General features: G+C 53.9%; 2 protein-coding genes across 4 annotated transcripts in view; both read left to right on the top strand.

The window, feature by feature from the left end:
- The window catches only part of PDE9A (phosphodiesterase 9A), a 117,317-nt gene extending 107,671 nt beyond the window's left edge, over positions 1–9,646 (top strand). For both annotated transcript variants that reach the window (XM_050784436.1, XM_050784437.1), the window contains 6 exons: positions 443–556; positions 3,268–3,372; positions 4,102–4,230; positions 5,514–5,609; positions 7,228–7,309; positions 9,415–9,646. In XM_050784436.1, the coding sequence (XP_050640393.1) occupies positions 443–556; positions 3,268–3,372; positions 4,102–4,230; positions 5,514–5,609; positions 7,228–7,309; positions 9,415–9,428 (540 nt within the window). In that variant the 3' untranslated portion in view covers positions 9,429–9,646. The remainder of the gene's footprint in view (positions 1–442; positions 557–3,267; positions 3,373–4,101; positions 4,231–5,513; positions 5,610–7,227; positions 7,310–9,414) is intronic.
- Positions 1–25,324, top strand: part of NDUFV3 (NADH:ubiquinone oxidoreductase subunit V3) — a 379,957-nt gene that overhangs the window by 257,812 nt on the left and 96,821 nt on the right. The gene's annotated exons all lie outside the window — the stretch shown is intronic.

The raw sequence follows: 25,324 nt of genomic DNA, 5'->3' as shown, positions 1-25,324 counted from the left end.
ATCATACCTGGCACAGATATGTGTTCCGTAAATGCTTGAGGGGTGGGTGGATGGATGGACAGATGGGTGGATGGATGGATGGATGGATGGATAAATGGATGGATGGATGGATGGATGGATAAATGGATGGAAGGGCGGACGGAAGGATGGATGGGTGGATGGGTAGAGGGATGGATAGAGGATGAATGGGTGGGTGGATGGATGGACGGACGGACGGATGGATGGATGGATGGTTGGATGGATGGATGGATGGATGGATGGATAGATGTATTTTTTGGGTGAATGGATGGATGTGTGGACAAATGGATGGATGGGTGATGGATGCACATATGAATCAGAATGAGGGATACATGAAATAATGTATGCAGGGGGCTCAGTAGGCCTCCGTTGAATACTTGTTGGGATTATGCCGGTGTTAACGCTTTGTTCTTTCACTATTTAGGGAATGATCACGTTAATCTTGGCCACTGACATGGCAAGACATGCAGAAATTATGGATTCTTTCAAAGAGAAAATGGAGAATTTTGACTACAGCAATGAGGAGCACATGACCCTGGTGAGTGGCTTGTTCTGCCTGTGTGGGCAGCCAGGCGGTGGGCTGGTTGAGTGGGTCATCCATCCAGCTCACACTGGAAGCCAAGAAGCCAAAAGTATTAGTCTTGCCTTGAAACATGGTATCTATAAATCTGGTTTTCAAGGTCATGACTCTTACTAGGAAAGTCCCGGGCAGGGCCTCCCTCCTGACGGAGCCTCCTTCATGGTCGGAGGCGGCACTCTCCCATTCCTCCATCTCTTTTGGATTTGAGGGAGATAAGTGGGTGAAGGCCATGCATCTCGCTCTGCTTTCCAGAGAATAAAACCAGCTCTCCCATGAAGGCACAGCCCCAGCCCATCTCTGTGGGGGCAACTCCAACACAGTCCCTGCTCCCCAAGCCAGCATCCCCCCCAGGCCCACAACATAGCCCGGCACCCCTCTATCACCAGGATAAGGTGGCCAGAGAAGGGGTAGGGGGCCTCCCCCATGAGAAGGTGCAGCATCTTCCTTTCGGAAAGGGCAGGCACTGGGCACCCCAAGGCACACAAGGACCGGAGCACGACTCATGCCTGGAATCCAGCACTTTGGGAGGCCATGGCGGGAGGATTGCTTGAGTCCAGAAGTTTGTAGACCAGTCTGAGCAACATTAGCAAGACTCTATCTCCACAAAAAAAGAAAAACCAAAAAATCAGTGCGTACCTGTGGTCCCAACTGCTCGGGAGGTGGAGGTGGGAGGGTCGCAGGAGCCCAGGTCCAGGCTGCGGTGAGCCACGGTCGTTCCACTGCACTCCAGCCTGGGCAACAGAGCAAAGGTCTGTCTCAAAAAACAGAGAGAGAGGTGCATGAGAACTGCCCTCCTGGCCTTCAAAGAGAAAGCTGGTTTTCTGGAACCTTGTCTAAGCATCGGGTACACCCCTGGCATTCTTACTCTGAAATTGATTGTTTAAAATCAATAGCATCACTTTCCACCTCCAGAGAGGTTGAAAAATAGGGAACTCTCGGCTCAGGCTGAGCTTCTAACCACCCCTCCCCGTAGGTGGAGTCATTAGGACTCAGCTCTCTGGAGCTGAGGTGCAGTTAATTCCCAAAGGCTGTGCGAGAGCTCCCGCAGGCAAAGGCTGGACAGCAGGCAGACCTCCCCAGGCCAGGGCCTCCAGAAGCCCCTTCCCCAAGAGGAAAACAGACGCATGGAACAGCTTCCTGGCAAGCAAGTTCCTCGCTCCCGAAAAACCAAGGGAAGGCGGGAGGCACCGCCTTGTCCTCTTAGATATTAGGAAGGCAGGGATGGACCTGCAGGCAAGGGTGACCCATGACCCACTGATGCCTTCTTCCTCCCTCTGAGGTGGGAGGAGAGGTCAGGGAAGAGACGGGGAGGGGCAGGATGCCGGAAGATCGGGTGCCAGGTGGTCAGGATCTCTGAGCCCAGCTGAAGGTCCCCACTCTCACCCCCAGCCTTACACACTGCAGCTGTGCAGACCAGAGGCAAAGCAAGGCTCAGAGCCCAGGTTTCCATTTATCCCAACGACCAGCACCGGGCAGGGTCAGATGACAAGCAGCACAGCCAGGGATCGTCTCACTGCTGGGGAGTCCCAGACGGGGCTTCATGAACACTGGAGGACAGAGGTGGGGGGAAGGTCTTGGGGGGGGAAAGGTTCTGAGTCAAAGTGGGCCCCGATAAGGAGGCCTCCAAGGAGAGCACGGGCTGACGTAGGAGGTGTGAGGTGCAGGGAGTGTGGCCGGCAGGGCCTGGGACCTTGACCTTCTCCAGAGACAGTGCTGCCCTGGCCCTGTCCTAGGTCTGGTGTGGGGACAGCTCCCCTTGACCTTCCCCAGAGACAGTGCCACCCTGGCCCTGTACCAGGTCTGGTGTGGGGACAGCTCCCCCAGGGCCTGCCAGACACAGGCTAGTAATTGCCTCTGGTCTGGAGCCGGACTCCACAGAGGAGTCAAAGAAAGGCCTGGATGGCTTCCTGGGAACTGATAGGGTGGGGAAAGGAAGGGTGACCACAGCAGGGTCCCTTCGAGGTCCCGCCGAGGTTGGAAGGCAGGATCCACCAAGCATCGTGCAGACACCCAGCTGAACTGACCTGCCCCTCACCTAGTCACATTCCCCAAACCAGCAGGTGCAGCCCCACAGCCGGGGGCCATGTGCCTCAGCTGGGCTTTCCTGTCAAATCAGCTTCAGAGCCTGGACGGCAGCCAACACTTTGACCTGGAAACCTGGTGATTCCAGACAGTCATTTGTGCCCGGTGCAGGCAGGGCTGCGGGACACCAGCCCTCCACGGTCTGTCCTATGGTGACATCCGGGCTAGTTCGGGTGGAAGCTGCTGCATCCCTGGGTCTACCCTATCTCCTCCTGAAGCTCCCATGGTGTGCCCAACCCTGGCCAAGCTCGGACGGAGCTACCTGTCCCCTGGGAAGATGAGCAGTGCATCCACCTGGGGAACAGCAGCAAATAGGGGGTGACCAGGCACGGGGCAGTGCTCCGGGGATATCACCTGGGCTGGGATGGCGAGAAAGGCTGGAAGGAGGGGACCCAAACAGGACCTTGAAGGTTCATTCTCCATTGAGAAAGGAGCCTGTCCTCCCTGAAGTCAGCCAAGCTCAGTTGCACGGTCCAGCTGCACGGTCCTCCCTCTCTTCCTGCCTGTAATGGCACGTCCAGACCCGAGCAGCTCAGCAGGCCATGTTCTACCTCCTGTTACCTCAATTCCAAAATCTCTTCTTTCAGCTGAAGATGATTTTGATAAAATGCTGTGATATCTCTAACGAGGTCCGTCCAATGGAAGTCGCAGAGCCCTGGGTGGACTGTTTATTAGAGGAATATTTTATGCAGGTAAGAGTCTTGCAGAGCAATCAAGCCTCCAGCCAGTCTTATTAACCCCACTTAGTAAGGGTTTGCGTGAAACAGCATGCCAGGGTGGACCCGCATATTCACCGGGCGGCGGACAGTTCAGCCTCCAGAAAGCCTTCACAGGAGGCGTCCATCAGAAACAAAATAGGTTATAATTTCAGACCTGAAAGAGAGTGACAATCCAGAAAAGCTAATGTCCTAAAACTGCCACCTGTCACTGCTAATTGAACCATTATTAGAAGCAGCCTTGTCAAGCCAATTGCCTGAAAGTCAAGAAGCAAGAATTGCAGAGGCAGGAGGGGCCCCCAGAGGGCTGAGACCCAGCAGGTCAGCTCACACAGATGGCCACGGGGAAGATCGGGGACGTAGAAAACCAAACCAGCTGAAAACCACCACCAAATGTTAATACAGCAGCTTGATCAAGCCTAGGAGAACTCGGGAGGCTTTCTGCAGGATGCCTCTGCCGCCCTGTGTTACGTGCAACTTACCTCTGTCTGTCTCTCATCTGGGTCTTCCCAGCTAGACATGCATGCCCAGCTCTGTTTAGCACTGAAGATACTGTCACCTCGCCTTGTTCTTTACTGAGACACATTTGTGGTGTGGTTTGGTTGGTTGGTGGTTAACTGGCGCATCTTGTCTTTCTCTGAGAACAGCGATCTGGTTCCGAGGCATTTCTGTCTTTAATGTCGCTATCTGCTGCATTCCCTGCAGAGCGACCGTGAGAAGTCAGAAGGCCTTCCCGTGGCCCCGTTCATGGACCGAGACAAAGTGACCAAGGCCACAGCCCAGATTGGGTTTATCAAGTTTGTCCTGATCCCAATGTTTGAAACAGTGACTAAGGTGAGTAACTGTTACCACGTGTGACACTTGCATACACTTAGATACACAGGCACATGCAGGTACACGCAGGCACACACGGGCACACACAGACACACACAGGCACACAGGCACACACATGCACACACAGGTAGGCACATGCACACACACAGGTACACACGCACACAGGCGCACACGCAGGCACACACACACAGGCACACACACACACAGGCACACACACACACAGGTACACATGCACACAGGCGCACACGCAGGTACACACACACAGGCACACACACACACAGGTACACACGCACACAGGCGCACACGCAGGTACACACACACAGGCACACACACACACAGGCACACACACACACAGGCACACACACACACAGGCACACTTGCACATCCTGAGCAGCCTCTTCCCCAGCTGTCGTGGTGACCGCTGTCCCTGCTCCATCCAGAGCCTGCTCCCCACAGCCTGGCCCGTGACCCCAGCATCTCCACTGTGTGCCGCACTCCCTGCCTTGCCTTGCTGGGCCCTGGGGGGGCCCCTCATTGCCCTCCTGCATCACTGCTGGCCTTCAGGTCCCTGGAGGCAGCACCAGCTGTTGACTCTCCTGTCCCCTCTCTGTGTCCCAGTTCCACCGATCCTCACCTGTGGAGGAACCACTGAGCTCTGTGCCCTCGAGCTGTGAAGCCCCCATCCAGCTCCCAGTCTCACCGCACCCAGCCACCGAGGCCTTGCTCCCTGCACACAGCTCGTTCCTGCCCAGCTCCCCCCAGGGCCCCTGAGCTGCCCGTGGCCCCTGCCAACGCCCCACCTCAAGGCACCCCCAGCATGTGCAAAAGAGGCCCATCTCTTGTTTCCCCCGGGGGTCTGGGCTCACAGCCTTGCACCCTCCGACCTTCCTGGGCTCCCAAGTGCTGTGGATCCTTCTGCTCCAGGGCATCTGGAGCCGCCCCCACCCACTTCCCACTCCCAGGACCCTCAGCCGGGAGGCTGTCAGCTCCTTTCCCCTGCCCCTTGTCTTTGTTAGAACCTCAGAACCTGTCCCCAACCCTCATCTCACGGGCACGGGGGACACAGGAGGCAGGGGGGGACTTTCTGTAGGACCTCATGGAGGGTGATGAGGGCCAGAGACAGAGCCGCAGTGGGTAGGGGCGGCAGAGCCGGCAGGAGGGTGTCCAGGGGCTGGGACTGGCCCACATGCTTCTGCACAGTGCACCTGACACCTGTTTTTCTCCAACGTTTCCCACTGCCTTAAGAACGAGGGACTCTGAATTAATCCGTTTTTCTCTCCCAGCTCTTCCCTATGGTTGAGGAGATCATGCTGCAGCCGCTTTGGGAATCCCGAGATCGCTATGAGGAGCTAAAGCGGATAGACGACGCCATGAAAGAGGTAAAACGCACCGACAAGAACCTTCCTGCCCTGTGGCAAGCAGGCCCAGCGCCCTCCGCACTCCTGACTCCAGAATCTTGGACGTGCCAAGCAAGGCACCACTGAAGGCGACCCCATGGACAGGCGCACGTGTCCCGTCCATCAGAAAGCCTGGCTCAGTGAAATTAGGGAATGTGATATGGGAAACCAAAACTGCATTCGCCAAGAACGCATCAGGGCTCAGAACCTTCGAGGGAGTTTACTGGCCGTGCCCTTCACAAAAATCACAACTGTCACCCACATCTGTGGGCACCCAGGTGTCCTCGGGCGTATCAGCCACTGTTAGAGCATCTGGGACCCCTCTGAGTACAGCGCCTGGCCTGGCCCCAGGGCTGACTTGTTCAGAGCAGGCCATGGGCTAGAAAGGGGCCCTCCCCTGGCACAGGGGCAAAGCGACCACCCACCTGCCAGCTTCCAGGCCCAGAACACACACCAGCACCTCTCAGGGGACAGGGAGCCTGGGGCTGGCTTTCGGTTGCTGTTGGATTGACATCGTTTTGGAGGAAGGGGTCAAGGTCACAGGCTCAGGGCCCACGCAGTCTTTCCACAGATTCCCCCGGCTGTCTGCTGTCCAGCCGCCCATGGTGTGGCCTCTGCCCTGCCCTCCTGCCTCCTCCCCCCAGCGCCCCCGTGCAGCTAGAACAGCCTCACTACTCCTGCAGAGTTTGACGCCTCCTGGCCTTGGCTGGTGTTGCCCCTGCCACCTCCCCTCGCCACAGTGCCCTTTGTACCATTGAAGCACCCTCCAAGGCCCATCAGTCAGGGCTCCCCTAGTTACTGTGCCCGCCACGCCGTCTTTTCTGCCTGGGCGCTCCTGAAGCCCATGTGGCCCATGATGCCCTTTTGAGCGCTGAGCCATTGTCCAGGCGTAGCCTTGTGTTGGTCTCATCTCCCTCGACTGACGGCCCCGTGCCCACGCCCGCCTGGGGCGCCAGGCCAGGCACGTGGTAGATGCCCAGCAATTGCTTAGAAATTGACTGAAAATCCAGACCAGCTGCCCTGACTTCTCCAGCTGATGGAAAGTCGCAGAAAGGTCTCCAAACCTCTGCAAGGCTGAGAGCACTTACGCAGAGGGACAGATGTAGCAAGACCTTCTCCTACTCCAGAGCCCCACAGGAGAGCTGAGGCGGCTTCTGCCTTTCTCGTGGTCCTCTGAGAGCCATAGCCCTGATGGCCTTGAGTCTCTAGTCCCGAGCCCTGCTGCCCAGTAGGGGACACTAGGGTTCTTCAAGGCCTCTGCCTTCCCCCTCTCAGCCCCCACAAAAAGGACAGTCACACCAAAGAGGTGAAAAGGCCCAAGTCACAGGCTCTGCACACACCACCAGTCCCTGCGGCTGTGGTGGCTGCGGCTGGGTGAGCTCACTGTCCAGGCCCCGGATGAGGCACCAAGGGTACGGGGACAGGGTACACAGAGGGGCCTCTGAAAAACCCGCGTCAGGAGCACTGGGCTCACAGGGGCTGGAGACCACAGGCTTTCACACTGCAGCACCTCCAGGCAACAGAAGCTGCTGGAAGACAGGCAGACACTCCCCTGCTGTCTCCTGCTCCCTGACTTGGCCTTCTCTGCACTTTGTTCCAGTTACAGAAGAAGACTGACAGCTTGACGTCTGGAGCCACCGAGAAGTCCAGAGAGAGAAGCAGAGATGTGAAACACAGTGAAGGTAACGCTGTCTCTGCTGACGTGGCGTCAGTCCATACCGTGATTCCGACAAAGGACAGAAGGAAGAGGAAGGCGAGAAAATCTGAATTTTGGAATACCTTTAAATGAACGGATTTTTTTTTTTTTTTTGAGACGAATTCTCACTGTTGTTGCCCAGGCTAGAGTGCAATGGTGCGATCTCAGCTCACTGAAACCTCCACCTCCAGGGTTCAAGCAATTCTCCTGCCTCGGCCCCCTGAGTAGCTGGGATTATAGGCGTGCGCCACCACACCTGGCTAGTTTTTGTGTTTTTAGTAGAGACAGGGTTTCACCATGTTGGCCAGGCTGGTCTTGAACTCCTGGCCTCAAGTGACTCACCTGCCTCTGCCTCCCAAAGTGCTGGGATTACAGGCGTGAGCCACTGCGCCCGGCCAAAGGAATGGAAATTTTATTCCTTGCATCTAATCATTAGAATTAGGCTCTTAAGCCTGGTGGCTCATGCCTGTAATCTCAGTACTTTGGGAGGCCGAGGTGGGCAGATCACTTGAGGTCAGGAGTTCGAGACCCAGCTTGGCCAACATGCTGAAACCCCATCTCTACTAAAAATACAAAAATTACCCAGGTGTGATGGCACATACCTGTAGTCCCAGCTACTTGGGAGACTGAGGCAGGAGAGTCACTCGAACCTGGGAGGCGAAGCTTGCAGTGAGCCGAGATTGCGCTACTGCACTCCAGCCTGGGCAACAGCAAGACTCCATCTCAAAAGAAAAACAAAAAAAGAATGAGGCTCTTAAAGAAGGGGAATATGGTTTAGTTAATAGAAAAACATCAATAATTAGCATATGCATCACTTATAAGAGTAAGGACTTTTTAAAAGTGCAATTGAAGTACTGAAAACTTCACAAATCACGTGTTGGCTTTCTGTGGCTTTGAGAGTTTCTCTCTGCACTTGTTGATATAGTTATTCAGCTCACGGGGAATGCAGAGCAGCCATTTGTTCACCTCATAATAAGGTCACACTGTACATGTCTAACAGATAATTCAAGAGAGACTGCATCAAGCATGTAAGGCTCAGGGCAGGACAAACGGGACATGACTTATAAGCGGGGCAGCAACAGGCTTTGGCGTCCAACACACCTGGTTTTGAGTCCAGGCTTGCCGATTACAAGCCGAGAGACGTGCACAAGTGTCTCAGCCTCTCTGAACCTCAGAGGCCCAGTCTCTAAATCAGAGGTAATAATACCATTGTCACTGCTGTTTTAGTGACTAAACAGTCAAAGTGCGGGTCTGGTCCCTGTGAAGGGTTCAGTCAATGTTGGTATTTAATTTTTTAAGTCAGTTCATATTTTTCAGTGGCTCAGAAAAGGGATCAATATTGTTTTATTTTGCCTAAATGTATTCAGCAATATATCTGATGGCCTCTTTCTTTTAAAATGGTCTGTGTGTCGGCCGGGTGCGGTGGTTCATGCCTGTAATCCCAGCACTTTGGGAGGCTGAGGCAGGCAGATCACTTGAGGTCAGGAGTTTTAAACCAGCCTGGCCAACATGGTGAAACCCCATCTCTACTAAAAACACAAAAATTAGCCAGCCGTAGTGGCGCATGCCTGTAATCCCAGCTACTTGGGAGCCAGAGGCAGGAGAATTGCTTGAACCCAGGAGGCGGTGGTTGCAGTGAGCCGAGATCATGCCACTGCACTCCAGCCTGGGCAACAGGGCCAGACTCTGTCTCAAAAAAAAAAAAAAAAAGTCTATGTATAATCCTGTTACGTTTCTGCGACTGCTGGCGCTTTTTTTTCATCTTGTTTTTTGAGATGGAGTCTCACTCTGTTGCCCAGGCTGAAGTGCAGTGGTGCAATTTCAGTTCACTGTAACCTCGACCTCCCGGGTTCAAGCGATTCTCCTGCCTCAGCCTCCCAGGTAGCTGGGATTACAGGCGTGTGCCACCACACCTGGCTAAGTTTTGTATTTTTAGTAGAGACAGGGTTTCACCATGTTGGTCAGGCTGGGCTCAAACTCCTGACCTCGTGATCCACCGCCTTGGTCTCCCAAAGCGCTGGGATTCCAGGCGTGAGCCACCGCGCCCTATTCCTAAAAAAAAACAAATCAGTCATCTTTCCCTTCTTCCAGGAGACTGTGCCTGAGGAAACTGAGGGGCGTGGCTGCGGTTCCGGACGGGCTGGCGGAGCTGCACGGGATCCTTGTGCGGGAAGAGCTGCCCTGAGCACCTGGCACCACAAGACCACGTTTTCTAAGAAACATTTTGTTCACTGATACAAAAAAAAAAAAAAAAGGAATTCATGATGCTGTACAGAATTTTATTTTTAAACTGTCTTTTAAATAATATATTCTTATACGGAAATGGGTACTGTACTTCTTCTTTGCTAGAGTTGTGTACGCTGCTTCCGGTAAGTTCTCTCGTGGAGACGAAGGACACTGTGCTTTTCCCCCAGATGTATCTCAGAGCAATTGACCGGTATGATACGGTGCGTACGTCCCTGTAAATTCAGCATTAAATGTCAGAACGGTGCCCTGAGCGCAAGGACGTGCCCGGGTCCTGTGTTTCTGAGCAGAGGGGGATGTCAGTGCTGTGTGTGGGACATCTGGGGACTGAGGCAGGGTGGCCAGACTGTAGGACGTGTGTCGGAGCAAACGCACCCATGACCACGGGGACGACACACGCTGCGTGCTCCTGCGCAGGAAGACTGGTGACTTCACATTTAAATCCTCAGATAAGGAAAAGAGACATATGCATTCAGCACGTCTGAGGGTCTCTATCTCGGGAGGAGAGATGGCCCTCCCTCCGGCCTTTGTTCCGGTAACGAGCACAGGGGATGTTCTGGGTGGCACTGTGCCCACACGGGGGACCCAGCCCCCGGCTTGGTCACGGCCAGGCTCCTGTTGTTGCTGGGACAGTCGCACCCCTGAGCTCTCAGAGACTGCCTGAGTGCAGTGGACTCCTGGAGACCCGATTTATGAAAAGCAAGGAAAAGTCCCCTGGGCCGTGGGCTCCATCTCTGCTGCGCTCTAGAGACTGAACCACCTCCCGACGCGCTTCGCCCTACAGAGCTCGTCTGTAAAGGCCATCGGCGTGGTCGGAGCTTGGTCAACATTTCGTTTCTGTGTTGGGTCACTCTCCTCGGAGCATTTGTTTCCTCTTGGTGAATTCCAGAATATTCCCACCTTCAAATAATTCATTTTTTACCTGTAAAATTTTCCATCTCATCTTGACTCCAGCTCAATACGTATAGGGACCTTGATTTCTACACCCCTTCTTGTTTCTGCTTTTGTTTTTCATTTGAATCCTACTGAAGCCAATAGATATGGCAACCTTGGCAAAAATAGAAGCAAAATGTAGGCTTGTGGATATTGATGCCCTCGACCTTCCTGGCAGCCTCTATGAGGGATTATTACCTGCTCTCCTCATCCATAACAAGGCTCTTTGAACAGCACCTTCATCTGCTACAGCACTTGGAATGCCCACCTCACCAAACTGCGCCCCTCATCAAACTCCATACAACACTTCCTTGAATTTTACTATCATAAACACGCAATCACACACACACACGGACACGTACACACTCTTACATGTCAGCACAGCTCCCCTGGTTCTAGGCTGTACTGCATCCTGGAACAATTAAATCAAATGACTGAGGTCCTTTAGGGGAGGTGTCTAGACGGCCTCTACTGTTAGTCCCGGTTCGTATGCAGCCAGCCTGGTCTCCATGCACGGGACCCCCAGAAAGCCCACCAACCCACCCTCCTGTCACGCACAGCAGTCCCTGAGGCCCCACAGTTGGGGGCCGTGTCCACCTTGGTCAGCCCGCGCACCCGGAGCCTACCCACACCGGGAGGCAGCCACACGGGTGAGCTGAATCATGGGCTACATGAGGCAGTGGAGGCTCAGGACAAGAGAGATGTGCCCACAGCCCCAGAGAGCTCTGGGTCCAGCAGCAGAGGCAGGTGTGGGGAACGCAGCACCCAGGCCTGGGGGTACACCCAGCATAGGGAGTGAGTGTGCAGACACAGGGGCCCACCCCCATGAGCACAACCCACTGAACACGACGCCCCTCTGGGGTGGGCGGCACCATTTCCTCCCAGGACGGTGTGTTTCCAAGTGAACTCTGCCCAACAGTCAGTATTAAGTCAGCATGAAGGGTAAAGATGTTGACGGTTAAGCCGCACGCACATCAGGAGACAGCAGCAGCAATGCCCGGGACTTTCCACCGTCAGCTCCCAGCACACAGCAAGCATCTCGCCAAAAACAACAGAAAGTTTGCAAAGGGAGGGCCGGCCTGTGCGCAGCCGTCCCATGTCACCTGTCATGTCTCAGACTTTGGCCGCCTTCCGTAGCTTCCTTTATTCGTAATGTCTAAAGCCAACCCAAGCGTCTTTGCCTGCTGATGTCTTAGCCAAAGCACATGGGAAACCCGTGAAGCAGAACTGACCGCTGTGAGGGCTGGGAGAACACTGGGCATCTGAAATACTTCAGCCCAGGAAAATGTCCATCAGTGGACACCATCGGCTCCCAGGTGGCCTCTGGAACAGGAAAGCATGTCACACCCTAGTCCATCCCACGGGAAGCCATGCCTCATTCCACTCTAGAGGCAGTGCCTGGGGCTGGATGCCCCTGAGCCGGGAGACACTGGGCAGTGCCCGGACAAGGCTGTGCTCTGCCCACAGCTCCTGCACTGTGGCCATGAGGGAGGTTTAAAAATCTCGGTCCAAGGGCTTTCACCGTAGTCTAAGGGACAGATAACATAGTCACTCTGATTTGGGAGGGGACTGTGTTCTATTGGTAACCAAAAGGGGCCCAGCAAGGTGCTGGGGTTCCAGTCTCCCTGAGTCCTCAGGCAGGTCTTCCCAGCCCCCACCCTGGGACTCCCCGCCCTGCCACAGCAGAACATGAGGGTCAGGGGTCCCCAGATTCCTGGGAGCTAGGGCCGGTGCCCTGCCAGAACACGGCGCTGTGAAACATGGCCTCAGGCAGGAGCCAGGGCCGGTGGGGGTGAGTCACCTTGTTACGGCTGAATTCTCTCCCCAAAACTTACGTTCAAGCCCAACCTGGTGCCTCCCAGTCCTGTGGAGATAGCGCCTTTAAAAAGCGGTTAAGATAACATCAGCTCACGGGGTGAGCCCTGAGCCACTCTGAGTGTGTCTTACAAGAAGAGGAGATCAGGGCACAGATGCACACAGAGGGCACGGGGGGGAGGACAGACCCCGACACACAGAGGAGTGGGGGCTCAGCGGAAGCCAGCCCTGTCAACCCTTGTCTCAGACTTTGAGAGATAAGTGTCTGTGGTTTAAGCCCCCAGCCAAGCTCCCACACACACACCTGTGTGCCTCGCTAGGGCCGCCTCACCACTGCCTCCCTGGGCAGCAACGTGGGCCCGGCTCACAATGGGTGCTGGAGACAGGTTGAGCTTGGGTTGACTGGGCCAGCACAGCATGATCTCTCTCTCCCTGCATGTGCGCACGCTGGTAGCATGATCTCTCTCTCCCTGCATGTGCGCACGCTGGTAGCATGATCTCTCTCTCCCTGCATGTGCGCACGCTGGTAGCATGATCTCTCTCTCCCTGCATGTGCGCACGCTGGTAGCATGATCTCTCTCTCCCTGCATGTGCGCACGCTGGTAGCATGATCTCTCTCTCCTTGCATGTGCGCACGCTGGGACGCAGTTGCTCTGGGGCCAGCTGAATCCTGCAAAGCTCCCTTAAAGAACCTCCCTTAGGCAAAGCCATCATCATTTCCCTGCCCCAGTGCTGCCCAGAATGCTGTTTCTCTCCAGCACTGAGGCCATGGGAGCCAGGAGAGGCAGCTTGAGGGAACGTCCAGCCCTTATCTTGCCTCAGGCAAGGCCCGGCCTGTGGTTCACCCCTTACCAGGCGCAGGCAGTGAGGACGCAGTGAGGGGACAGGGGGCCTCAAAAGGAGAGGCTGCTCCCTCTGGAAGCCTCCGCCACGGAGTCCGTGCCAGCCGCCTGCAGGGCCTTTCCGTCTAAGGACCCGTGGACCCAGCCGCCACCACAGCCAGCATGGGATGGGGTCATCAAGCCCAAATCCAAGCCCTCTGACCTCAGTTCCTCACCGCCAAGGTCGAGTTAGGATTCCAGCCGAATTACAGTGAGACCACAGGAGGCAGATGGGGGAAATATTTTCATTATTTGTACTGTAGTTTCCAATTTTTCCACAACTGGCTTTCCTTTTATGAATAAAATAAATAAACGTTAATTTATTTTAGAGCTGGGGTGTGGAAATAGCAACGTGTAACCTGCAGGGAGAAGGCCTGAGATGTGCAGAGGAAGCCAAGGTGACTGTGTCCACAAGTGGCAAGGCCACCGCCTGCTGGCGTCTCAGCCCGTTCCGTGGCTGTGGTAACAGGGATTTCCCACCGCTCTGAGCTGGCTGACTCGGTGTTTGGTGAGGGTTCCCAGACGGCGCGGGAAAGGGCCCACCAGCTCTCAGTGGGGGGATCTCTTTCCTAAGGGCGCCACCCTCATGCCAAGTGATCCACTCCTAACACCACCAACCTAGGTCTGGCTTCAACATCACAGACGTTCGGCCCACCAGGAGCTGGGAGAGACAGGAAGGACCCCCAGCCCTACCCCGCAGCCTTCGGAGGACAGGAAGGAGCCCCTGCAGCCTTCCGAGGGAGCGCGGCCCTGCCGACCCCTGACTTCAGTCTTCTGGCCTCCAGAGCTGTGAGAGATGAGCGTCTGCTGTTGAAGGCTCCCTCTGGGGTCGTTTGTTTGGGCCGCCTGGGGAAGCACACACAAGCGGTCACTGAGTGATGATCGTCCTCCTGACAACTGCTCGCTCTGACCCTGAGTTTCCGCAGCACTCCCGCCCCCAGCCCGGGGCTGTTCAGGAGCCCCTCCCCACAGCAAGCCCTGAGCGGCTTCCTTGTCATCAGTAACCCCTAGGGCAGAGAGGGCCACAGGCACAGAGAGGCGCGTGACGCCCCAGGTCACAGAGTAGCAGAGCCCCAGAGCAGGCGCAACAGCAGCCCTCCCAGGAGAGCCCTCCCGCTCATCCCTGGACAGCGTTCCTGGGAGCCACGTGGCTGGGGGAGGCTGCGGAGCCCGGCACAGGGAACAAGGAGACAGGGAGCGGGGAGGATGATGAGTGTGGCTGCAGCATGTCAGGTCTGAGTCACGGACAGGCTCCGGGTGGATGCTGGCAGAGAGCAGGGGCTGCCATTCGCCAAGCGCGCATGCCCGGGGCGCAAACCAGAGACCGGAACGGGCAGCTGGCGTGTGGATGCGTGGGCGATGGTCAACGTAGGCACCACCTTGACCTGGCCCAAACGTGATTCTGGGTGTTTCTAGGAGGGTGCTCTGCGGGGATGAGATTAGCCTCTAAATGGTAGACTTTGAGTAAAGCAGGCCGCCCTCCTAATGCGGGCGGGCCTCGTCCACTCTGGAGAGGGTCTGGGTAGACCAAGGCTGACTCCCCAGCAAAAGGGAGCCTCTGCACACGGCCTGGCCTCAAGCTGCCACGCTCCCCTCGCCTGCATCCTGCCAGCCTCGCCCACCAGATTTCAGACCTGCCAGGCTCCGCAGTCACGTGGACCAATTCTTAAAATCTCTCTCTACACACTCACTCGCGCGCACACACACACACTACACACACATTCACACACACACTACGCATACACTACACACACACTACACACACAAACATACGCACTACACACACATTCACACACAGTATGCACACTACACACAAAAACATACACACATTACACACACTACACATTCACACACACTACAAAATACACACACACTACCACACTACAGACACCACAGAAACACTACACATTCACACACTACACACATACACTACACACACCACACACAGTACACACAAACACTACACACAAGCACACTACACACACACTACACATTCACTCACACAACTACGCACACTACAAACACTACACACGCACTCACGGCACACACACTATACACAAACACACCCGCACTACACAAACCCTACACACAAACACGAACACACTACACACAAACACACCCACACTACACACAAACACACATCACACACACAATACACACACACAAACACATTCACACACACTACACACACTAGATTCACACACTACACATACTACCCACACTTCACACACACTACACATTAACACACACACAAACACCACACACACTACACACTCATGCATACCACACACACACTACATACATGACACACACACACATTACACACACAAACACACAAACACACTACACACACACGAGCATACACACACAGTGCACACACATGGACACATGCATACACACATGCACACATCCTGTCCGGATGCTTCTCTGGGGAGCCCTGGTGAGTAGAGCACAGGCTCCCCGAGAGCTGGGCTAGAGCCAGGCGGGGAGTGAGGCTGAGACTCAGCCGGGACCAGGCCTCCCTCATGCACCCCAGGGATGTTTTGGAAGGGCCCCCAGCACCAAGAGAGGGGGACAAGGAGGGCATGGCCTGAGATGCTGGAAGAACAGGAGAGGGTGTGGGAGGAGAAGGGCTGGTCCTCAGGCTTGGTATCAGGGGCCACCAGGAGAGCTCCTTGGTGGGGTGTCCCAGTGCGTGTGGCCCAGTGACCGAAGCCACAGAAGGCACTCCACCTGAGGAACTCAAAAGAAAGGGGCAGAGAGTGTCCGCTGGGTCTCCACTGGGACGCATCTTCCTCCAGGAAGCCTCCCCTGACCTCCTGGTCTCGGTGCCCTCGTTGACTGAGCTCTGGCTGGGGTTACAGCACCAGCTCTCCGCTGTGGCACCAGTTTTCTGGTCAGAGGCAGCCCCATGAGAGCAGGGCCTTTTGTCACTGTATTCCCAGTGCCAGCACAGGGCCTGATGTGGTGCCAGGGACCTGAATGACTCAATAGAGGCCACGAGGGGCCGGGGTGCCCATCAGAGGCACTGTCTGGGCCGATGCTTTTCCCTTTCCCCACTCCCCAAATGCGACTTTCCCCCTCCAGCTGCCAAGGGAGGAAGGCGGGCTCCTCCACCCACTCATGTGTGAACTGGAGAGGGAGGAAGGAGGCGGCGCTGTCAAACTCTCACCCTCTAGCCCGAGCCCGAGCTCCAGTGACTCTGGGGGACATTCAAGGTCACAGCCTGGGGTGGACTGAGTCCTTTACTGCACTGGAAAAGCAGACGAGAGAACCATTGCCTCTGGGTATGGAGGCTCACAACTGTCATCCCAACACTTTAGGAGGCCGAGGTGGGAGGATCACTTGAGCACAGGAGTTTGAGAGTTTGAGACCAACATAGGTAACAAAATAAGACCACACCTCTAAGGGAAAAAAAAAAAAGAAGAGCTAGAGAGTCAGCAATGTCGTCTCTTTCTTTCTTTTCTTCCTCCTTCCTATCTTTTTTTTTTTTTTCATTTTTCTTATTATAATCTCTGATTTATTCCCCATTGCTATGGACTGAATGTGTCTCCCCAGAATTCACACGTTGAAACCTTAACCTCCAATGTGATGGGGTTTGGAGGTGAGCCTTTAGGAGATGATTAGGGTTAGATGAAGTCATAAGGGCAAGGCCCTCCTGGTGGGTCAGTCCCTTATGAAAACAGAGACACTGGAGAGCTCAGTGTTTCTCTCTCTGAATGCATGCACCAAGCAAAGGCCACGTGGGGACACAGCAAGAAGGCAGCCGGTTGCAAGCCAGGAAGAGAGCCCTCACCAGGAACCAACTTAGCTGGCACCTTGATCTTGGACTTCCAGCCTCCAGAACACAGAAATAAATTCCTGTTGTTTAAGCCGCCCAGTCTGCAGTATTTTGTTATGGCAGCCCTAGCAGCCGAATACACCCACCTACTTCCAAAAAGGATTTGAGACAGCTCTCAAAAAAAGATACATATGCAAACTTTAAAACAGATGTAACAGGTCAAAACAGCTCAGATACCACACCCTTGCTGTGCTCAGGCGCTGGTATGGCAGCACTTTCTTAACCATTACGTCTGATCTGAACCCTGGCCTTCCCACTCCAGAGCCTGTGCCCTAAACTGTGACACCAACCTGGAAAAATAAAGCCCACTAATGTAGTGTGTGGCATGAGCCCCCTTGTTATGGGCTAAATTATATGTAGTAAGAGAGCATCAGTTACAACAGTGGGGAGTAAATGTGAGCTTATAAATAAGACACAGAGTCAATTATGACAGAAAACCTGGCTTAAGGAAAATTATTACAATAGAGGTTAAAACTCAGCTCTGAGTTTCCCAGCAGCCAGGGTGAAAAAAGAAATGATGAATTACCCAGTCCTAATTTTCTAACACAAAGAAGCAAACCAATTACTCAGGAGGAACCAACTTTTTCCTAGCACAGAATTTAAGAAGAATTTAATTTTCTGTGTCTTTTATCAGAGATGATGTAGTTTTAAAATGTAAGCAGATTGCTGGGGTGCCCCAGCTTCCTGTTTCCGGTTTGGTTTTGATCCCTCATGCTTGTCCCCAGCATGAGACAGCCTCAGACCATACCCTCTGAAAGGGCAGGTCCCCCTTGTCAGCCCAGCTGTCCCCTCCCTTCCAGAGGCCGACGGGACAAGCACCCTCATTAACCCTTCCCCTCCCCCAGTGCTGTCTGCGGGCAGCCCCTCCTTGAACAGGCTGTGTTTCAAGCTGCACACAGGGAACAAGTGTTTGAAGCCAGGAACCATTTGCTCTTTGAGATTGGTTAAACGGATGATTTAAGAGTCTAAGCCATAGTGTGGCTGATCTTGTTAAACACCCACCATCACTAATTTCCACCAGCCCCACCCTGACCATTGTGTTTACCCTCAAACCACTGAGCACTCTGCTCCATTTGTCCCCATGGTACTTACGACCTCTGACAGACTCTACAGTTCTTATTTATTGCAGTGATTGTCTATTTTCTATCTCCTCCCACTAAAACATAGCTCCACAGGGAAGAGACTTTTGTCTGGCTTGTTTACTCACTGATGTATCCTCAGAACTTAACAAGTGCTCCAATACCTGTTGAATGGATGGATGGATGGATGGATGGATGGATGGATGGATGGATGGATGAGTGGGTGGGTGGATGGATAGAATGGGTGGATGAATGGACAGGTGGATAGATAGAGGGATGATGGATGAATAGATAGATGAAAAGATGGATAGTGGTGTGCATGGGGGATAGATGGATGAGCGAATAGATAGATTAATGAATAGAGATGGATGGATGGATGAATAGATGGATGAGGACGGATGGATGTATGGATGGATGGATGGATGAATGGATAAAGATGATGGATGGATGGATGGATGGATGGATAAAGATGAATGAATGAATTGATGAAGTGGGTGGATGAATGGATAGAGGGATGATAGATGAATAGATACAATATGGATGATGGAGTAGGTGGAAGGATAGATGGATTAGTGAATAGATTAATGAATGGATAAATAAATGGATGGATGGATGGTTGATGGATCAGTGGATGCAGATGGATGGGTGGATGGAGATGGATGGATGGATGAATGGATGGAAGGATGGATGGACAGATGGATACATGGACAAATGGAGCACCTACTATATTCCAGGCATTATTGTAAGAATGGGAGGCAGCTACTCGGGAGGCTGAGGCAGGAGAATGGCGTGAACCCGGGAGGCGGAGCTTGCAGTGAGCTGAGATCCGGCCACTGCACTCCAGCCCGGGCGGCAGAGACTCCGTCTCAAAAAAAAAAAAAAAAAAAAAAAAAAAAAAAAAAAAAAAAAAAGAATGGGAGGAAATTATGATGGATAAAGCCCAAGCCCTTTTAGGGCTCACCACCCACCACAGGCAAGTCAGACATCAACAACCACCATGATGACCAGGTGCGGACTCAACAGAGTGGACCCCACAAGCTCACCAGATTTTTTTTTTTTTTTTTTTTTTTTTTTTTTTTTTTTTTTTTTTTGAGACGGAGTCTCACTGTGTCGCCCAGGCTGGAGTGCAGTGGCCGGATCTCAGCTCACTGCAAGCTCCGCCTCCCGGGTTTTTACGCCATTCTCCTGCCTCAGCCTCCCGAGTAGCCGGGACTACAGGCGCCCGCCACCTCGCCCGGCTAGTTTTTTGTATTTTTTAGTAGAGACGGGGTTTCACCGTGTTAGCCAGGATGGTCTCGAACTCCTGACCTCGTGATCCGCCCGTCTCGGCCTCCCAAAGTGCTGGGATTACAGGCTTGAGCCACCGCGCCCGGCCTCTCTCACCAGATTTTTTTAAGAGACCTAGGTGGTCGGTGCAATTGTGAGGAACCAAGGGCACCTCTAGAGTGAGGTGTAGAGGGGAAGATCCCAACATCAGGCCAAGTGGGTGTCTGTGTTACAAACCACCACAAATTTGGCAACTTAAACAACAGAATGATTTATTGTCTCATGGTTCTGGAGGCCAGAAATCCATAATCAAGGCGTCAGCAGGGCTGGTTCCCTCAGGAGGCTCTAAAGGAGAATTTATTCAAAACTCTTCCTTGACGCTGTCCTTGACTCAGTCCTGGGTCGGTAGCTGCCTGACCCCAATCTCTGCCTCAGTCCACGCTGTTGAGTCCAAACCTGGTCATCAGTGGTGGTTGTTGATGTCTGTCTTTCTTGTGTTGGGTGGTGAGTCCTAAAAGAACTTGGGCTTTATTCATCACACACAGAGATGCACATGGCTCCCTCCTGTGCATCCGCACGCATCTCTCTGTGTCCTCTCTTCTTCCTAAACGGACACCCAGTCATTAGGTTTAGGGCTCACTGAAAATCCAGGGTGATCTCCTCCTGAGATTCTTCACTTGATTACATCCGCTAAGGCTCTACTTCCAAAAAAGATCACATTCACAGTTACTGGGGATTAGCATGTGGACACATCTTTGGGGATCCACAGACTGCTCCCTCTCCAATGCCCTGCAAAAACACTGTTCAGGCACGCATTCCTGCCTGGGCTTTGGAAGCTGGACCTGTGTCCAGGGGGTAATGTATGATACAATTAGGTGGTCACTGGGAGCCCAGCCCCACCCACCTGAGGGGCACAGAGGGTATCCTCCCAGGGCCCCCCCACCCCAGGAAGCAGGCACAGGGCACCAGCGCACACAGCCTGGGCACCTGGGCACTGAGAACGCCAGCCATGTGGGTGGCCCTCCTTCCAGCATCCATCCATCCCAGCACTGCCACCTTGGCCATGTGACCTCAGGCATGATGACTGAAGCTCTCCTTGCACCCCTTACTCACCTGTGAGGTCAAGATGTTAACTGAACCAGCCTCCAAGTCTGACATGAGGCTTGAAGCCAGACACGTAAGCAGCATTGCAGTCATAGCTCCTCAGCTCTCCCACGACCTCATCTGTGGGGAGCCGGCTCTGCCCCATGCCCAGCTCAGGCGGCCTTGGCCCAGGGAGGAAAAGAACTTCTCAGGCTCTACAGAACTGGGAAGAATCTTCTCGATTCCCCCATCCCCCACAGCAAAGGGGAGGGTCCCACTGGCACCCCAGACGCCAGGTGCTCACTCAGAGGGGCATTTGGGACTCAAGGGTGTCCGTGAGCCAGAGGCTGCTGGGCTCTGTCTGCAAACAGCCTCAAGGAGATTGCCAACACAGAGGCAGGGGCGATCCCAGAACTTCTCATCACCCCAACTGAAACTCTTCCCTGTTAAACACTCACTTCCCATTCCCTCCACCAGCCCCTGGCACCACCATTCCACTTCCTGCCTCTAGGAATCCGACTCCTCTAGGGACATCATGTAAGTGGAATCTGATGGTACTGCCCTCTTGTGACTGGCTGCTTGCACTGAGCATAATATCCTCACAGTTCATCCATGCTGTATGTATAGCATGTGTCAGGATTTCCTTCTTCTTCTTTATTTTTTTTAATTTTTATTATTATTTTTTTTTTCTTGAGACGGAGTCTCGCTCTGTCGCCCAGGCTGGAGGGCAATGGGGCGATCTCAGCTCACTGCAAGCTCTGCCTCCTGGGTTCAAGGTATTCTCCTGCCTCAGCCTCTCAAGTAGCTGGGACTACAGGCGCCCGCCACCACACCCAGCTAATTTTTTGTATTTTCAGTAGAGACGGGGTTTCACCGTGTTGGCCAGGATGGTCTCCATCTCGACCTCGTGATCCGCCCACCTCAGCCTCCCAAAGCGCTGGGATTACAGGCATTAGTCACCGGGCCCGGCCAGGATTTCCTCCTTCTTAAGGCTGGATAATATTCCACCGTATGAATAGACCGCGTTTTGTTTATCCATCTGTCACTTTCATTCTGTGGATTTCATCAAAGGACCTTGTGGCAGGTCCTGTTAGTTGCACCCCAGAAGAGGTTCCCCGCTAGCGACAGAACTTCAGCGGAACACACGAGCGCCCAGGGTAGCACCTTCATCAAGGCTAACTTCCCTTGCTTCTCCTGCAACGAGGATGTTGCCTGGATCCAGGCAAATGGTAAGAACTGTGATCATCATATGGCAGCATTTAAAAATCCTCAAGAGACAGCAGAGCAGGCCCAGCACAGTGGCTCACGCCTGTAATCCCAGCACTTTGGGAGGCCGAGGCAGATGGATAACCTGAGGTCGGGAGTTCGAGACCAGCTTGGCCAACATAGTGAAACCCCATCTCTACTAAAAATACAAAAAAAAAAAAAAAAAAAAAAAAAACAACTAGCATGGTGTGGTGGCGTGTGCCTGTGATCCCAGCTACTCGGGAGGCTGAGGCAGGAGAATCGCTTGAACCTGGGAGGTGGAGGTTGCACTGAGCCAAGATCGCGCCCCTGCACTCCAGCCTGGGAAACAAGAGCAAAACCCTGCCTCAAAAACAAAACAAAACAAAACAGCAGGGTGTGATTTTTGCCCCCTTTCATCTATGTTCCTTCCTCCTTCCTAAAGGCTGGAGTATGGGCGAGATAGTTGCAACCGAGGCCACCACCTTGGATGATGAAGCGGCCTTAAGTGGGAGGCCATGCGAGGCGCTGCAGAGGAAGGGAAGACGCCTGGACCCCAAGACTTCGAGGAGCCTCCGAGGTGATCCCCAGACTACGGAGCTTAGGCTTCCAAACAAGACCCAGGCCTAATTTGACTTCAAAAATTTTAAACATATTTTGCACAGAAAAGAAAATATTTTCAAAGGCTTACCTGGGAGTCTTCCCATGTGGTTTTAACCTAATGCAAATTTCTACCATTACTCTAGGATTTGCTTCCAACCACACTTCGTATGACATACCTGGGCCTTCACACAGGATTTTCAATTATTCATAATATAGATAATTGTATTTATATAATTTGCATTTTTAATAAGAAACAAAATATTCAAAATTAGGAATTGAAAGTGTAAGTGTATGATGTTTATTGGATAAACAAACCAACAAAAAGGACAGGTATGCCACCCAGTGCAGGTCCCGAAGCTCACCCCTGCCTCTACAATTAACAAGAGTGAGGTCTGATAGAAGGAAAGTGATTTTTGCCGGGTGCCATGGCTCACGCCTGTAATCCCAGCACTTTGGGAGGCCGAGGTGGGTGGATCACCTGAGGTCAGGAGTTCAAGACCACCCTGGCCGACATGGTGACCCCCTCTCTCTACAAAAATACAAAAATTAGCCAGGCATGTTGGCGGGTGCCTGTAATCCCAGCTACTGGGGAGGCTGAGGTGGGAGAATCTCTTGAGCCTGGGAGGCGGAGGTTGCATAGAGCCGAGATCGCACCTCTGCACTCCAGCCTGGGCGACAGAGCAAAACTCCGTCTCAAAAAAAAAAAGAAAGAAAGAAAGGAGAATTTGATAACGAAGAAATACAAGAATTGGGTGGAGTACAATGTCTGTGTGTCTTCTTCCGGCGGCTATCTTGGGTCCCCGTCCACCTGGGTCTCGGGCTGGCATCACCTCAACAGTGACCAGGTGGTCAACTAGCCACCTGGACGTCATCTGTGCAACTTTGCAGCTTGATCTCCAGGTTTGGTCTGTCTCAAGATCAGCCCCCGGAACTTCTAAGAAGGTGCATAATTAGACACGCGCAGGCAGTTAGAGAACAGTGAAGCGGGTATAGACAGTGAGGAAGGCGGGAACGTGGAGTCTACTTTAAGGCTGAGAGAAAAGGCTTCTGCAGTTCGCTTCAAGGTTGTATCTTAAAATCGAAGAGAAAGGGGAAAAAAACGTTAAAATGCATTTTGAAGTTAAGCTGCCTGGTTACAAGTGAAAATATATAGAGTACTGTTTTTTTTCCAGTTAATCCTAACTTTTCTAATATATTTTGCTAGCAGATATTTAAAATCTGGTGGTTTAGCCAAAGAATTTGGGACAGCAAGACTATAAAATTTTCCATCTGCTGCAAAGAGACGTTCATTGTTTCTCAGGGTTTCTGAGAAGTTGGAAAACAAGGTGAGCTGCCGCCTTCGACACCCTCCTCTTAATTCTGGTTCGTTCCTGCTGGACATGGGGACGGCACGGTCCGAGGCTCCCTCTCATGAGAATGTATTTGCAGACATCATATCATGGAAAATTCTAAACACAAGTGTTGCCTCAGAAGCTCACGATGAGCCGGGGTCACAGCCGGTGTAATTCTGCAGGAGCCAGACCCTGAATCTCACCCACACGCGGCTGCGAAGGCGATGCAGCCTCTGCCTCCGGCCGCCTTCGCTGGCGCGGGATGAACGCAGCCCGGGGGACCCGCACCGAGCGCCAGGTCTGGGGCCGCCTGGCCCGGTGGGAAACCCGCGCTCCTGCCAGCAACTCCTCCCGCTCTGCTCACCTACCACGAGCTTCCAAGAATTCCTCAAACAGCACCATGTCCTTTCTCCTTTCCGAAGAAAAACACTGTTGGCAATGGAACAGCGCATCCCATTATCCTCCTGTCCTCACCAGGAACAGGCTCTCCAGAGAGCAGACACTGTCTTATGTGAGCTGGAGGCAACCAGGTTTGAACCCTCATACCCCCATGGCCACTCCTGCTAAACCCTAGAAAGTGGGGGACGTATTCAGGGGACTCGGCCAGCTCCAAGAAGCCGTGCCTGGCAGTCAGCTCCCCATGGCAGGAGCACGGGTGGCCAGACAGGCCAAGGCTCTCTGTTGTCAGCCCTGCCTCGCCTGCCTGCCCTCCCCTCCGTCCTCTCCCTCCCCTTCCTCCTCTTCCTCCCCTCTCTCCCCTCCCTCTCCTCTCTCCCCTCCCTCCCTTTCCTTCTGTGCCTCCCCTCCCTCCCCTCTCTCCCTTCCCTTCCCTCCCTCCCCTCCCCTCCCCTCCCCTCTCTCCCCTCCCTCCCCTCTCTCCCCTCCCTCTCCTCTCTCCCCTCCCTCCCTTTCCTTCTGTGCCTCCCCTCCCTCCCCTCTCTCCCTTCCCTTCCCTGCCTCCCCTCCCTCCCCTCTCTCCCCTCCCTCTCTTTCCTCCTCTCCCTCCCTTTCCTTCCCTGCTTCCCCTCCCTCCTCTCCCTCCCCCTTTCCTCCCCTGCTTCCCCTCCCCCCTTCCCTCCGTCCCCTCCCTCCCCTTCCTTCTCTCCCTCCCCTCTCCTGCCTCCCCTCCCTCCCCTGCCTCCCCTCCCCCCTTCCCTCCGTCCCCTCCCTCCCCTTCCTTCTCTCCCTCCCCTCCCCTGCCTCCCCTCCCTCCCCTCTCTCCCTTGCCTCTCTTGCCTCCTCTCCCTCCCCTCTCTCCTCTCTCTCCCCTCCCTCCCTTTCCTCCTGTGCCTCCCCTCCCTCCCCTCTCTCCCTCCCCTCCCCTGCCTCCCCTCCCTCCCCTCTCTCCCTTCCCTCCCTTCCTTCTCTTGCCTCCTCTCCGTCCCCTCTCTCCCCTCCCTCCCCTCTCTCCTCTCCCTTCCCTGCCTCCATGACCTTGAGCTTTTCCTCTTGTAAGACCCAGGAGCAGCTGCACCGGGTCAGGAATTTCTGAGCCTGGCCGGTCGTCAGGCCATCTGTGGACACAGACATGCTCCAGCCCTGAGATTCTGATTCTGTAGGTCTGTTCTGGCTGCCAAGTCCATTTTGCCAAGCTGTGTGTCTCTGATGCAAGGCATAGGGTGCCACACTTGATGGTCTCCTGGGTGCTGGCATCTGCCCATCTGTATCTGCATCTGATGCATGTGAGGTGACATGAAAGGA

This window comes from Macaca thibetana, chromosome 3 (genome assembly GCF_024542745.1).
Source record: "Macaca thibetana thibetana isolate TM-01 chromosome 3, ASM2454274v1, whole genome shotgun sequence".
In the NCBI taxonomy this organism is placed as follows: domain Eukaryota; kingdom Metazoa; phylum Chordata; class Mammalia; order Primates; family Cercopithecidae; genus Macaca; species Macaca thibetana.
The sequence above is the reverse complement of the archived record's forward strand: the minus strand, read 5'-3'. Positions and strand labels throughout refer to the sequence as shown.